This window comes from Meleagris gallopavo, chromosome 14 (genome assembly GCF_905368555.1).
Source record: "Meleagris gallopavo chromosome 14, MGAL_WU_HG_1.1, whole genome shotgun sequence".
Taxonomy (NCBI): Eukaryota; Metazoa; Chordata; class Aves; order Galliformes; family Phasianidae; genus Meleagris; species Meleagris gallopavo.
Window position 1 is genome coordinate 10620894 of NC_139417.1, and position 13786 is coordinate 10634679.

Here is a 13786-nt window from a genome sequence, read left to right on the forward strand (position 1 = left end):
CTGTTCCTTTTTGCTTTGCTCTCCCTTAAACTATATCTACTCATCTTTTGCATGCTTAGTTTTAGAGAGCTGTCTGAACTCCTAACTTCATGCATTCAAGTAAAGTAAGTTAGGAAGTGCTGAGTCACTGTAGTACAGCTGCTACCAGCTCCCTTTTGAAACAAATGAAACATTACTGATGCCAGCTGGACTTGGATCCTTGCATTCAAAATACTCATAGTGTACCCTGCTGTGTAACTGTGCGACCATTGCCACAGAAGGAACTCTGTCCTCTCCCGTCCACTGAACTTTTACCACTTCATGTGAGGTTGTTTTTTTTTTTCCTTAAAGTCTTCTATGCAATGCTGCCTACCCACCAAACTCAATGTTTTCATTTTAGAAGTCAGTGGTAAAAAGATGACCCTTAACATTAATTCTGCAGTATCCTGGGACCTGATTTGTGATTTCTAGAAATAGCACTCTTACAGTGCTTACTTATATTAGAGAATCCTTACAGGTAAACTGAGCTGCTGCCACAAGAGAGGAGTGATAGCATTAATTAGTTTATTTTGTTCTACAAATATAGTACAAAAATATGTACTTTTTTAAGATAGTTAAATGAAAGCCATTTTCTTGCATATATAGCCTTTCTCTGTAACAGTATTCAGCAACAAGTAGACTGGATTAACCTCTATTTTTAAAGAGACAGTGTACTTTCTTTTTAAAAATACAGCAAAAGACAAAGGAGTATTTCTGCCTGTATAGAGTTAACATTCATCTCCTAACAGTTTTTAATTGTTTAGGTACTGGATAACCTTTACAAAAGCTGAGTTTCACTGACTTCCACTTCTGGCAGTAACACTTGGCTCAGATCTACATGTTTGGTTCCAGAATAAAACTAAATAGTCTTGTTAATCAAAGCTGAAACAAACGTGTATATTTTTGATTGACTTAAGATGACATATTTAATCTTAAGTTTGCAACGAAGACAGGGCTTCTTCTTTCTAATGCACAAGATATCTGAAAGTAAGGGAAGACTGTAGACTGAAAAGCCAAAGTTGAGTTTTCACAAAAGGCACATGTATTCTTTAGAAAGGAAGTTTTCAGGTTCATCCAAGTCTTGATTGCAGGCTGCACTCCACATGAGGTGTTTCCCCTCTCTGTGATGCTGAGACTAGAACTCTACTCACTACTGATTTGGATAAGGTACGATTAAAACACCAAAGAGGTTGTAGTGGTCTCTTGACTAGCTTAACACAGACTGTTAAATAGCAGCTGCATACTTCAGTTCTGGGCAATCAGGAAAAAAAAAATGGTGAGGAGAAAATTGGGAAGAGGCAGTGCTAATGGAAATAGTGCCTCAGAATGCATTTGTAACAGTGTTGAGTGATACAGAGGAGCGCAAAAAAGCCCAGTTGTGTACAGATGGTGATCTTGGAAAGTACAGCAGCACATCTGCTTCTCCTAAGTTCAAGGATAAACAGATGAACTTAATTACCCACAACAGCAAAAGATTCTTGGTGCTGAATTTGGTTGATTCCCCGATAGCTCAGAAATGCAAATGAACAGCAGACTAAGTCTTTAACTGGCATAGGATACTTTTGTTGTGACAATTCTGTTCTTGCATTGGGAAAGAGCAAGAAATGCTTGTACTTATCACAATTTCTCAAAAGGAAACAACTGTGCTGCTTCGTCCTTCTTTTCCCGCTTGCTTTTTCTGGTTGTCTTCTCTTTCTGCTTCTCTGCCTGGCGATTTCGGGGCCAAAAAATTTCCATATCCCCTCCTGCAGTCCCTGAATTTGGGCCTTCTTCATCAGAGGAGAATCCTGCTCCTTTCTCTGTCTCAGGTGCTGATGGCTCAGCCTGGGGGAAAAAAAAGAAAAAAAAAAAAAAGAACAGGCACGAAAATGGAAAATAATCATTTGTAGCTGCTCCTTTCTAAAAAGGCTCATTTTCTATCACAGTGACTCTCAGTGACATTCCAGAAGTTGGATGCTCTGGCTTGGGTTTCTTGGCCAAAGCAGTGTGTTTCTATTTCTGGATGTCAAGCACTCTTTCAACAACAAGCTAAGTATTTTTGATCAGAGATGAATAAAAATAAACTAGCTTTAAAAAGATCATGCTTTTCACCTTTCTAAGTAAGGAAAGGATTAAGAACTAAATCATCTGATTTCGTAAGAAAAGAAAAAAAGTAGCCCGCTGACCTTGCTAGCTATATACATGGCTTGGAGGAAAAGATCCAGGGAGGGAGATAAGTCAAAACAGAAGAGCAGTATACAAACAATGATGCTTTGGGCAAACACTAGTCTCTTCTTAAGCAATAATTAATCTTTCATGGAAATGACTGTGTTGGTTTTCTGCTGTAGGCTTTTTTTAGTTGCTAGTCAAACATTAAGAGGAAAACTTCAAAATGTAATTGCTTAAAAAAAAAAAAAAAGCCAGTGCTCCTCTGGTAGACAGTTGGAAATACTAGAAAAAAATTCTCTTAGTACAGAAAATGAAAGCACTAACAGAGATGCAGAATACCTTGATGGAGAAGCGTTGCTTCAGTCTCTCTCTAATGAGAAGTCCTTTTGTCAGCAACTTCCAGTTTCCCAGAGCTCTCTTCTCACGCTTCTGTTTGTTATCATTATTGAAAGAAAAAAAAAAATACTATTTTAAGTTCCAATGTATTAACACTCACAGAAGACAGAAATTTAAAGACTTTAAAATGGAACTGAAAAAAAAAAAAAACACCACAACACAACCTCCAACTTAAATGTGTCACATCAAAAGATTATAGGCTGGTAGGATTCTTAGGAATAAAGTGTATTGGTGACTGCATATCTGCTAAACACATGAATTACTGTCACTTGCTGATGTGTGTACTGACTGTGTAAATTACACTGGAGCCTCCTTCAGAAGTTTAACCTCATACACGTATGCCTTACTTTTGTTCCTCAGCAGCTATGGAAAGCTATTCCAAAATACACTCTATTTCAGAGACTGCTGCACACTTGTTTGCACTGCAGTGCTAAAAGAAAACCCCAAATGAAGCATTCGGGAAATGCAAATTGCCTCTCTCTTCACAGAGCTCTGTCTGTTACATATACAGCCTACCTTTGATTGTTTACAGCTTAAATTGAACTAAGCAGTAATAAGGTGCCTGCAAAAATAATTCTCACCTCCTTCTCCTTCTTTTCTATTTCTGCTTGTTCATTCTCCCAGGCAGCAATGAGCACCTCTTTATATTCTTCACAGACAACATAACCATCAGTACTAGGAAGGAAAACAGAACCCCCTGTCAGCTACTAGAAGAAAAAAGAAAGGGAGCAAATGCTTGCTGACCCCACCAAACCAAAAGCTGCTGACCGAATGGGCTAGTTGTCTCATAGGGTGTAAATGTGTAATTTATCACCTATTCCACCCCCCCCAGCCCAAAGTGCAGACCCTATGAGTGTATAAGGTCACTTCTGCGTGCCAGGGCCATTGACTCTACCACAGGTAGCACAAAAGAGAAGGATGTGTCCTCCATGGCACAGAGAATACAACTTCTGCACATCAACATTCATCGCCTTAAATAAAGCACCTTTACATACACTGCGTGTGAGTAGCCACCATGGAAGTCAAACCCAGTGACAGCTTGAGCACAGTCAATGTCCAGCTTCCGTGCCAATCTGTTCAGGTTGGGGAGCCTAAGCTGCACACAACCAACAGGTAACATAGAGGGCAGGAAGAGATAGACGTTTCCATATTCATTCCGAGGAACCTGGTATTGCAAAAAGAAAGAGAAATGATGACACTCCTGCCTTCTGGAGAGAGGCAAAAATCTCTGCTTCAATTCAAGGTCTCTCCCCTCTTTCTGACCTGTTGCATTCTACTCCGGTATTCTATTAGTTTTCATATGACAAGGCACAGGCTAAATTTTAACTGCGTGGTTGTCTCCTAATTATGTTCTCTGACCCGGCCTCGTTACTCTGGCTATAATGCTGAAAACTAGCAAAACAAAGATGAAGTTGGAAATTACATAGATTACAAAGCTGGACTTAGGAATAAAAGGCATCAATGAAATTTTCACCATTCCCTCCTGGGTTTATTTACCTCAGAAATCTTAAGCCTGAATCCAGATATTATTGACTGATCTCACCTTTGAAACGTGCAATTCTCAAAAAATAAAGCCCACAGCTTCATAAGAAACAGTTCCTTTAACACCAGCCCTCTGCCTTCCTGGCTACCTTTCCATCCACTGCTATGGGCGGCTGATACTCCTCTGTCTGCCAGCGACCAAACAGTGCCAGGTCCGCTTTGTCCCGGTTTGCAGGCTCTGCAAGGCGTGCCTTCCTGGCCTGGTTGGAGTAGCCCTTCACCATCTGTGCAAATACAATGATCAAACTTGTAACAGCACACAAACAAGCTGTTAGGGATTTCAGACTTTCCCAGGATAGCAAAGGAGAAGACTCTGGAAAAGAAATAATGCCTACTTCCTTCCTGTCTTCAGTATTTACCTCTCATAAATGATAACCCACAGCTACTGTGCACTATGGAGCAGGATTCTCAGTTTAAGTGAAAGTCGTAGGATGCCTTTGAAGATGAAAAGGGTGCAGTTCTACAAGATACCCTTGGGGTACAGACACAGTGAGTGAATGGAACCACAACACAGATACCACATGCAAGCAAGAAACCCACATCTGCTAACAGAAAGAATAAAAAAAGAAACCAACAACAAACAAAGCTAAGCTTGATCTTCAGAGAGCAGATGTTGCACAGGAGGAAGCCAAACCCTCTTACTTTGTAAGGCACTTCTCCAATCCTCACCACTCGAGCCTGCTTAAGCCAAGTGTCCTTGGAGTGAAGCGTGTGTACACAGTCTCTAAAAAGACCAAAAGAAAGCAAAGACTAGCATCAGAGACTTCCAAACCGTTATTCACATGCTAGGAATGGTTAAAAAAAAAAAAAAAGTGTACCTAAGTGGTATGCAAATTCTGAGTAGCTAAACGTCTCATGCTGTCTGTGCATGTGGCCTGTGTCTACTGCAAATACCACTGTGGTCAACACACAAACTAGCTCTAATTTGTTACAAAGATCACAGACACACACAGCTATGTGCACCACTCACCTCGAATAAACAGCCTCTCCCCTGCAGTACCCTAGGATAGCAGCTGACTCAGGATAGATGGCCTGATATTTCAAGAGATGCCTCTTCAGTGCATACAGAGGGTGGTTTTTGTACTCTCCAATTGCTGTTGGTAGAGGCTGATCCTGAAGCTTAACCTGAAACTTTACGAATTATGCAAAAAAAGTTATTTCATAACTACGTTGCACTAGGCTTTTCAGAAATTAAGAATGATCATAGTGTGGAAAAAACATTAGAAAAATAATCAGATGAACCGAGGGACCAAAGAACTCTTGTTGCAAATAGACAGTTAGCTGTGCACCCACATCTACGTATCTTAAAGAATCTGCCCAAGAGTAATACCAGGCTGTACAGAAACCATGTCATTAAGTTTCCAACATGGGCTGCCCAGTGCTTTTGCCGTCCAGATTTCTCTGAACAGCCTCCAAGCCTCCATTTGATTATTACTTTAATCTTATCATTGCATGCTCCCTTTAAAACTTGCTCATTCTGAATATTTCAAGCTCAAATACAAACCTCCTTCCTCATGGAACCATTCCTAATGATTTTTGCCTGAACGGAAATCCAGGGACTGGGCCCATGCTATTAAATGTCCCATATAACTTATTATCATTTACCTCTGTTTCCTCCTTCTTGTCTCTGTCTGCAAAGGGACTTTTATATGGCTGCAGTGTGTCTTCCCACCACTCAGGATCCACACGTTTCTTCCTTGTCGTGGTCATCCACACTGGGTCGTATCTTTGTGTCACATCCTTGACGCTCCCATCATTGTCAAATCCCACAATGTAGGAAAGTGGCTTTGTGGCATACGTGAAGCACTGCTGGGGCTGGCCAACAATGCCATGAACGCAGTCTACACACACCCACCTGTCCTCACGTTCAAGAAAAACCTCTAGCCACTGGTCTGTGCCAACCACTTTCTGTACCATCTGCTGCCCATCATCCTCATCACTAGAAATTATTTTGTTTCTCTTTCTCTGTGCACGAGGCAAGCTTGGAGCTGCGGTTTTTGCTGGTCTTGGCTCAACTCCCAAAGAACATCTGGATAGCCTTGATTCCGAAGTCTCACTTTTGGGGCTTTTCATAGTCATTACCTTTGATTTCTGGGCACCTCGTGAGCTTCTCCGCTTTTTAGAGACAGTTTCAAAGTCCTCGTCGGAGATATCACTTTCCTCTCCTGAAATCTCAAAGTCAGAAACACTGCCCTCATCACTTCCACTCTCTTCTTTGTAACACACTTTGGAGGCCACTCGTCTCCGCCGACTGTTCTTGGGTCTGACCGGCACATCTTTTTCCCCTAGACCACTGTCCTCATTCCCAGTCTCCTTCTGTTCCTTGTTGCCTGTTGTCAGTTTTGACTTGTGTGTCCTTTTGGTCTGAGCACTTTTTGTTTTCTTTGACTCCTCATTGTCTTCTTCACTCCCTGATGATTTCTCATCCCGTTTGGCTTTTTTGCAGGGGCATTTTTTTGCCACAACTTTGGGTGTTGTGCCTGAGCTCTCCTGCCCCTCAGAGGTACTGCTGAGCGACTTGGATGTGCTTTTTTCCTGCAAAGAAAGAGGTTAGGTCACTTTTACCACGCATAAGAATACAAAAAAAAAGAAGAAAAAAAAAAGACTGAGGTCAGCATAAGGTAAATACAGACCAAAGACTGGCCAGAAACACGGTCAATTTGCTTATCTTAGGGTCTTGAAAACTTCAGGCAAATGACTGAAGGAAGATGTACTCCAGCAATATTTGCTGTGAAAATTTTAAAGAAACTTAAAACCACTAAAGCATGAGAAGTCTTTGCTTAAACATACACAATAGGAGGTGGTTTGTTTTTGTTTTACAAAACAGGAAACCTAAAGATTTGCATCTGCTGCAATACAGACAAAAAACACTGTCGTAACAGTGCTTCATGCAGTGATTCACCTCAAGTTATAACAGCCAGAAAGCTTTGTTGCTCTTTTTCGGGAGCAACCAATTAGGGAATTTTACACACCGAACAAAAACTACCTTTGCCTTCGTCTCCTTGAGAGGAATAGGCTGTAAGGACAGCACGAGGCGACACAGCAGCTGCAACGCCCTGAGAATAATTAAAAATATCTGCAAAAGATAAAATAAACCATGTTCAAACATTTTTTATTTTTTTTTTAAGGTATATGAAAAAACAACTTGAAACTCTTTCACATCCTGGGTTCTGTCAGAAGCCATTTTCATTCCTGTCTTTCACCCAGTGCTGTAGACACTGACACAGATGTGTAGCCCAGCTGCTATAGCATCAAAGCACTGTACTGTTTTCTCTGGCTCTTATTTATGTTACAACAGTGACAAAGCTCCTGCTGCTAACTCACAGAAGAAGAGCCAAAGCCTAAAGAGGCTAAATGACTCACCCTGATAGAGCAGGCAGTAAGACATCCAAATCCCATCTATCCTCCACCTGCCTCCCATTCTTGAAGCAAATTGAATAAGATGTCTCTAAATCCTCCCTCCTAAAGGTAGCCAAGGCCAACTATACACCATCAACTGAACCCAGAAGAAACACCAGCTATTCAGAGCATGTCATTAAAGTCCCAGCTGAGAACTGCCAACTGCTTTCCTGCATGGGACTCAAAAGAAGCTGCCATGGTGAGTGTCTAAGCAAGGCTTGCTTTGTCTTTACCTCCTACCACAGAAAGTGACATTTTGTATTTGCACAGCATGGTTGCAAAGATCACAAGAACCACTTCCTGCGCTGCAGCACAGAAGCTGCAACATCTCACTACATCAGCAACAGGGCAGAGCTGCAAGCCACGCACCTGCAAAGCAGCAGCTCTTTCAAATGTCCTGTCAATTTTATCTCCTGTTTCTCCTTCCCATGATTGTTTTAACAAAATAATCCAAGAATTTTCTTACTCAAATTAGTACTACAGGAGAAACCTGGTTTTCCTTGACTTATACTGCTAAAAGCAATATGAAGAAGCCATAGCATACCTATAAACAAGTAGTTCTATGCACTATGCAAAGCCATCCACGGAAGAAGATAAACCATGCAGTGGTACCAACAAGAAATAGAGGCTTCAGTTTTAGTACAGTTCAAACTGAAGAATTTAATCGCAGAAGGATTCCAGATAAAAATACAAAACAAAGAAGAAAAAAAAGGAATCACCTCACTCACCAACCTGTTTCTCCACTGATTCTTCAAACACCACTTTCTTCACAATGATCTAGCATCCAAATTCAGCAACCAACCCTGCACTTCCCAGTCACTTACATGAACCAACTCTTCATCATCTCGTGCAGCATAGATAGCAAAGCGCCTCTCCAAGGTCGACTGAAGGGGCTCTCCTTTTTCACTGGAAAGTTCATCATTGACAGTGAAGGTTCCAACAAACCTGAAATGTGAGATACCTATTTACTGTCTACTGTTGTGAATGTACTCTTAAACTTCACAGTTCATCCTTTCCTTCTTTATAAAAAACAGTCTTGTGTTTAAAATCAAAAAAATCAGTGAAGAATTGTAATTACATGTACCCCTGTCCCTGAACCATGGCTCTATATTCTATGTGATAGTAGGACTAGGAGAGAATATATTACCATTTCACCAAGTTGGAAATGTAGAGAAGGTCCACTTGGCCTGCAGGAACTTTTGTGAAGTGTATGGGGATGATGGATAGACCAATGGCATGAAGATCTGGCTGGCTGCAGATCCTGTTCCTATAGAAACCATTTGCTAATAAACACAAGAGGTGAACCTGAGAGAAAAAAGTTTCTATAGTGAGTTCACAAGAGATGTTCTTTGCTGGAACTATTGTCCATGGTGATGACCAGGATGCCTCTAAACGCTCCTTTTGACAGAGACAGGCAACAGTGAAACCTCCCAAGGACAAAACGGGTGGGCACAGGACTGACCAGTATCCCAAGGCAGTAAAGCCTTGCAGTACCTGTCAGTGTCTCCTGTTCTAAATCTGACTGACAGTTTAACCCAAGTAGAACAAGCAGGTGCACACAGCAGAGAAATATATACCCTACTTGAATCTTAAAAGTTTACTAATTCAGTGACTGATGTTTCTAAGTTACAGTTGAGGAGAAGGCCAACGAGCACCTGTCAGGAATACAGCCTTTTTATTTTTTCACTTCTAGCCATGGCCCCAAATTATTTTATTCAAAAACTACTCTCTTTTTCATTACATATCAGTTCAGAAATCTCAAGCACAATTTTTTCTTTGTGACCAATACCTTGTGTGTGTCCTCACGAACCTCCTTAGTGAAACGTTTAATCATTCTCCGAACATAAGTCTCAAACTCAGCTTTCCTTTTCTCTCTGTATAAGATTAGAAAATAAAAGGATATTATGGTTTCTTGTGTATCCGCCTTCCTAGATTCCTGAGCTGCTCTCTACTGCCTTCCGTTTTTACCTTCTCTCTCTTCTCTTAAGTTGTTCTGGGGTTTCAATCTCTATCTCAACAGGATTGCTTGGCAGCACCACTGCTGGAAGAACAGCACCTTCTTCTAACTTATCTATGACAGGCTCCTGGAGTTCTGGGAAAAAAACAGAGTATTACTAGACAATACATGAACAATGAATAATATGGCAACAAATAGTCAAATTCAAAGCACTACCTTTAAGGCAGTAGTTGTATGTTTCTTTCCTGCTTTAGAACTATTCCAAAGTATTGAGAGATAAGAGCTTTTAATACAGATATGCATGTGAGGCATACTCTTAAGTATACAAAGTATACAAAATGAGGAATGGCTCAAAAAGCAAATTAGAAAAGGACCTATTGCATACAAGGATATTTAGAACTTAAATAGACATGCAGTTGTTACCCTCCACATCCTCCCATTCATCTTCACTTTCATCATCATCATCATCAGTATTGTCTTCATCCATTTCTTTTTTAATAAGAGATTCTCTCTTCAATTTTATCTCCTTCTGAGAGGCCTTCGGTGAGTCACTATTAAAATTAAAAAATTGGCTTTAGCAGCAGGAAGTGCAGAGACTTGTTCATTTAAAAATGGAAGAGAAAGAAAACAAAAATGAGGAAATAAATGAAGTATCATCTCTGCATCAGTAACAACAGATGCAAAGGTTTTGAGTATTTGACAACTGAACTGTGTGTGTATGTAAAGTGAGCAATCTTTGCCGTGAATAACTGCAGAATAACTGTTGAGCAACAGTGTTTCAGTGCAAACACAGGTCCTGGTTCTGACAGGTTTTTTGAATGAAGATGCCTGAACCTAAAAAAAAATGACCCATCTTTCCTAACAGCTTGTATGAATGAGTTCGTTCAACCATTTGTCTTTACTGAAACTTCACAGCGCTAACACCCAATGATTTGGTTGGTCAGTTTCATTCTTCTCATTAATACATTCCCCATAGAAATCTCCACAGGAAGACCATATACCTCACAGCAATGTTTCTGTTCATGCTAGACACCATAAAACCTCCCTAGTCTTACGTAAAAATAAATGAAATACTACCTTACAATCATGACACTGATTTGAAGAGGCTCAGATATTTGCTTCCCATGCAGACTGCCTTCCTGAGACCGATCCTGCCATCAGGGAGGCAGTACTTCTGTACAGCTGTGTGTCACAAAGTAAACCAGCCTGCCAGCTTAATGTAACCCCTTCACGTGAACATCTGCAGCAATGGCCCTACACAACAACCACAACATCCGACCCACAGTGAGGTACAGAGAGCATGTAATCATCACGATGAACAACAGGTAAGCTCACCTGCACGTTTGCTCTTTGTGACGAGTCCCTTTATTTTCAGGGCTTTTCTCATTTTCTTTTGCTCGCCGTTTTTGTTTTGAAGGCTTATCTGCTGACTTGGCAACTCCAGCATCACCATCGTCCTCCTTCTTCTTAGCTGCAACTCCGGCTCTGCTCTTCTTTACGCTGGGTTTTTCCTCCACAAAATCACCTGCATTGGAAAGAAAGACGTTTTCTTCGAGGACACGATCTCACCCCTACGGACACCCGCAGCGATACCTCCGCAGGCTGCAGCAGGGCTGAGCTGCAACACAGCCGCCTCCAGCCCCGGCCAGGCGGAACGGCACCGTCCGTCACTGGGGGGCTGCCGAGCTCCGGGCTGGTTGGCCGGCAGGCTGACACTCCCACCCGAGGCACAGAACCAGGCGTCCCGCACTCACCCTCTTCGCGTTCCTCTTCGCGTTCCTCCTCGCCGTCCCGCCGCACTCCCGCCCCCCCCGGCCGCCTTTTGCCGGCAGGCTTCCGCACGACGGACGCTTTGCGCTTCCTCGCCATAGCGGCGAGCAGCCCGCCCCCTCGAAGGGGAAGAGGCCGGGCCATAAAGTCTCGCGAGAGAGCGCGGGAAGCGGTTTGAAAGATGGCGGACGAGGTTGATCAGGTGAGCGGGTCCGCGCTTCTCTCCGGGCGAGCGGCGCCGCTGCGGCCGGCCCGGCGGCGGGGGCCTGAGGAGAGGGCGGGCGGGCTGGTGCCACGTCCGCGTGCTTTCGTTCTGCCGTGCGGGCTGTCTGCTTCTGTGTGGATACTAGCATTTGAGGGAGCTTTTCAGAACACCTGCTGGCAAAATGGGCAGTGAAGGAGTTAGCGGGCCGCTCCTGTGTGAATAACTCCGGTTGTTTCGGTTTTGTTTTCAGCAACAAACAACAAATACCGTCGAGGAGCCCCTCGATCTCATCAGGCTCAGTCTGGACGAGCGGATCTACGTGAAGATGAGGAATGACAGAGAGCTCAGAGGCAGGCTGCACGTGAGTACCAATGCCAGGACGCTGCTCTGTTATTGCAGTGTGCTCCAGCAATGCTTGGTTTGTGCAATGCTCTGCCAGAGGTTCTGAAGGTGCACCTTTGTCCTTGTCATCTTCTAAATGATTCCGAGTGATTTGTTCCTCTGGTTTTGGCTTCTGTTTCCTGCCTGTGAAATAAGCAATAATGATGCAGGCATCCTCTTGTAAAGGGCTCTCAGCTCTATTAAGAGGGAAATGTGTTCATCGAACAGTTATCTTGTAGGGCAGAGTGACTGTGCTCTGTATTTGACTGGGTTCTCTCCAAACTTCATTTGTTTTGTGTTTCCTTTTGAGAGTGATGTGTCTCCTAGTGAGACAAACTTTTGTGTCATCCTTCTGGACTATGGTACTGTGCTGAGGAAGAGAACCAGTTTCCCATGTGTTAACTGGGCCTCAAATTCATTTGGGAACACAAAGGTGAGGACAGATCCGTGATGCACTGGCATAATTCCTAACTTCCTTTTGTAGAGTGTTTGGAACATGTGCTTAATTAAAATTTTTGTACCATTGTTTGAGTTACAGCTTTCATAGCTGTAAACAATCAATCCCAGAAATCTGGGCCGATTGAAAAGAACATGTAGTTGGATTAATGCTAATGACAAGAATAAGTGTGTCCACCTCAGAGTTTGTCCATGTGCTTTAGAAGGAGAGTTTCAGTGAATATAAAAGCCTTACTTATGCTGTGGAGTACTGTACTGTTTGTCAGTCCTTATAGTTGAACTTACAGCTAACTGATATGTCATGCTCACACATGCTACATTTTGGCCCAAATCAGATTAAAATAACTTTGTTTGAGTACCTTGCTAAAATTATGGTTTTAATGAGTTTGTGCTTGAATTTTGGAAGTAATAAACTTTGTTCCTACAGGCATATGATCAGCACTTAAATATGATTCTGGGCGATGTGGAAGAAACTGTAACAACAATAGAGATTGATGAAGAAACATATGAAGAGATTTATAAAGTAAGGACTTCAGTGTCTTTATGTCCATAGAAAACTTCTCTCAAGCTAGATTGTCACGTAGTCAAAATAATGTATTGATAACTACACCTTTTGGGCTAAGATCTAGCAGAAGTTTCAGGCAAATTGTTATGAAAGCACAAAGGACATCCAGGTGCTTGTTGATTTTGATATCTTCAGCAGAACAGGAAGTTGCATGTTTGACCTTACGTTTGTAGGAAGATGCTTCTGGTGTTTTGTTAGGATTGAATTTTGTCACGTGCTTAGCAGATGTGTTCTGTATACTGCTCTTTTGTAAATGTAATCTTTTCTTTGCTTCTTCATAGTCTACCAAAAGGAATATTCCGATGCTCTTTGTCAGAGGTGACGGCGTTGTGCTTGTAGCTCCCCCACTGAGGGTTGGCTGAAGCAACCAAGGATTGAACCTTCTTTGAAGGTTTCAGGCTCTTGGACGATTTGTTTTGATCATGTCTCAAAATTGTGTACACATTTTTATAGAATGTTTTTGCCTGTTCTTTGTGGAAGAGGAATGAGTTTTTCTTGCAGAAAGTACTTGTCAGCTGAAGCAGTGTAAGAACAACTTCATTTGCCCTGAATTAATGTAACTGCTGTAAATGAGCTGTGTATGACATAAGTAAAAGAACCCTGTATTTTTCAATCTTGGGAATAGCAGTGTCTTTTTTTGTTTTAAATAAATTTGGCTTATCTTTCAGATTTGATGTGTTATGTTTTTGTTGAAAAGGCAATTTTAATGAACTTCTATAATGCTAATGCTATATTAAGATGTGGGAGGTGGTTTCACTTCCTGAGAAAGCAGTGACTTATGTTGTTTTGATTTTTGTCCTTACTAAAGTTTTGCAGATTGATGTTTTGGAGGAGGGCAATGCTATGTCAGTCTATGGTGCACTGATTTGTGGCTTTTCTGATGGTAAAATTCTGTAAACGTATCCTTATAGGAGGGAAATAGTGTGTGTGTCCTACTTAAAATACTTAA

The 13786-nt window shown here is 41.8% G+C and overlaps 2 protein-coding genes across 4 annotated transcripts; one reads left to right on the forward strand and one right to left on the reverse strand.

The window, feature by feature from the left end:
- Window positions 1-529: 529 nt before the first annotated feature.
- Window positions 530-11382, reverse strand: XPC (XPC complex subunit, DNA damage recognition and repair factor). Of its 2 annotated transcripts, none has more exons than XM_085235920.1 (16): window positions 11215-11382; window positions 10796-10985; window positions 9884-10011; window positions 9472-9595; window positions 9293-9377; window positions 8651-8808; window positions 8328-8448; window positions 7091-7180; window positions 5710-6639; window positions 5075-5235; window positions 4747-4828; window positions 4194-4328; window positions 3558-3727; window positions 3144-3237; window positions 2506-2595; window positions 530-1842 (listed from the first exon to the last, which is right to left on the reverse strand). In XM_085235920.1, the coding sequence occupies exons 1-16, from the start codon at window positions 11372-11374 to the stop codon at window positions 1636-1638; spliced, it is 2925 nt and encodes a 974-aa protein (XP_085092046.1). In that variant the 5' UTR covers window positions 11375-11382; the 3' UTR covers window positions 530-1635. The 2 variants fall into 2 exon arrangements, with proteins under 2 accessions (XP_085092046.1, XP_003210173.4); XM_003210125.5 differs by having other exon boundaries at window positions 11227-11381.
- On the forward strand, window positions 11309-13506 carry LSM3 (LSM3 homolog, U6 small nuclear RNA and mRNA degradation associated). 2 transcript variants are annotated; one of them, XM_085235934.1, is made up of 5 exons: window positions 11411-11432; window positions 11686-11796; window positions 12129-12249; window positions 12700-12795; window positions 13119-13506. In XM_085235934.1, exons 2-5 carry the CDS (start codon window positions 11768-11770, stop codon window positions 13197-13199), a joined length of 327 nt encoding a protein of 108 aa, XP_085092060.1. In that variant the 5' UTR covers window positions 11411-11432; window positions 11686-11767; the 3' UTR covers window positions 13200-13506. The 2 variants fall into 2 exon arrangements, with proteins under 2 accessions (XP_010716857.1, XP_085092060.1); XM_010718555.4 differs by lacking the exon at window positions 12129-12249 and having other exon boundaries at window positions 11309-11432.
- The last annotated feature ends 280 nt before the right edge of the window (window positions 13507-13786 follow it).

Bases quoted from the DNA above. Each gene is read 5' to 3' on its own strand.
- XPC (XM_085235920.1), bottom strand. From the start codon at position 11,374: ATGGCCCGGCCTCTTCCCCTTCGAGGGGGCGGGCTGCTCGCCGCTATG. The intron at 4,829-5,074 runs GTGAGTGGTGCA...TGGTCTTTTTAG, and splicing joins GGAGAGGCTGTTTATTCGAG to AGACTGTGTACACACGCTTC. The intron at 2,596-3,143 runs GTGAGAATTATT...GATAACAAACAG, and splicing joins TAGAAAAGAAGGAGAAGGAG to AAGCGTGAGAAGAGAGCTCT.
- LSM3 (XM_085235934.1), top strand. From the start codon at position 11,768: ATGACAGAGAGCTCAGAGGCAGGCTGCAC. The intron at 11,797-12,128 runs GTGAGTACCAAT...TCCTTTTGAGAG, and splicing joins AGCTCAGAGGCAGGCTGCAC to TGATGTGTCTCCTAGTGAGA. The intron at 12,796-13,118 runs GTAAGGACTTCA...GCTTCTTCATAG, and splicing joins CATATGAAGAGATTTATAAA to TCTACCAAAAGGAATATTCC.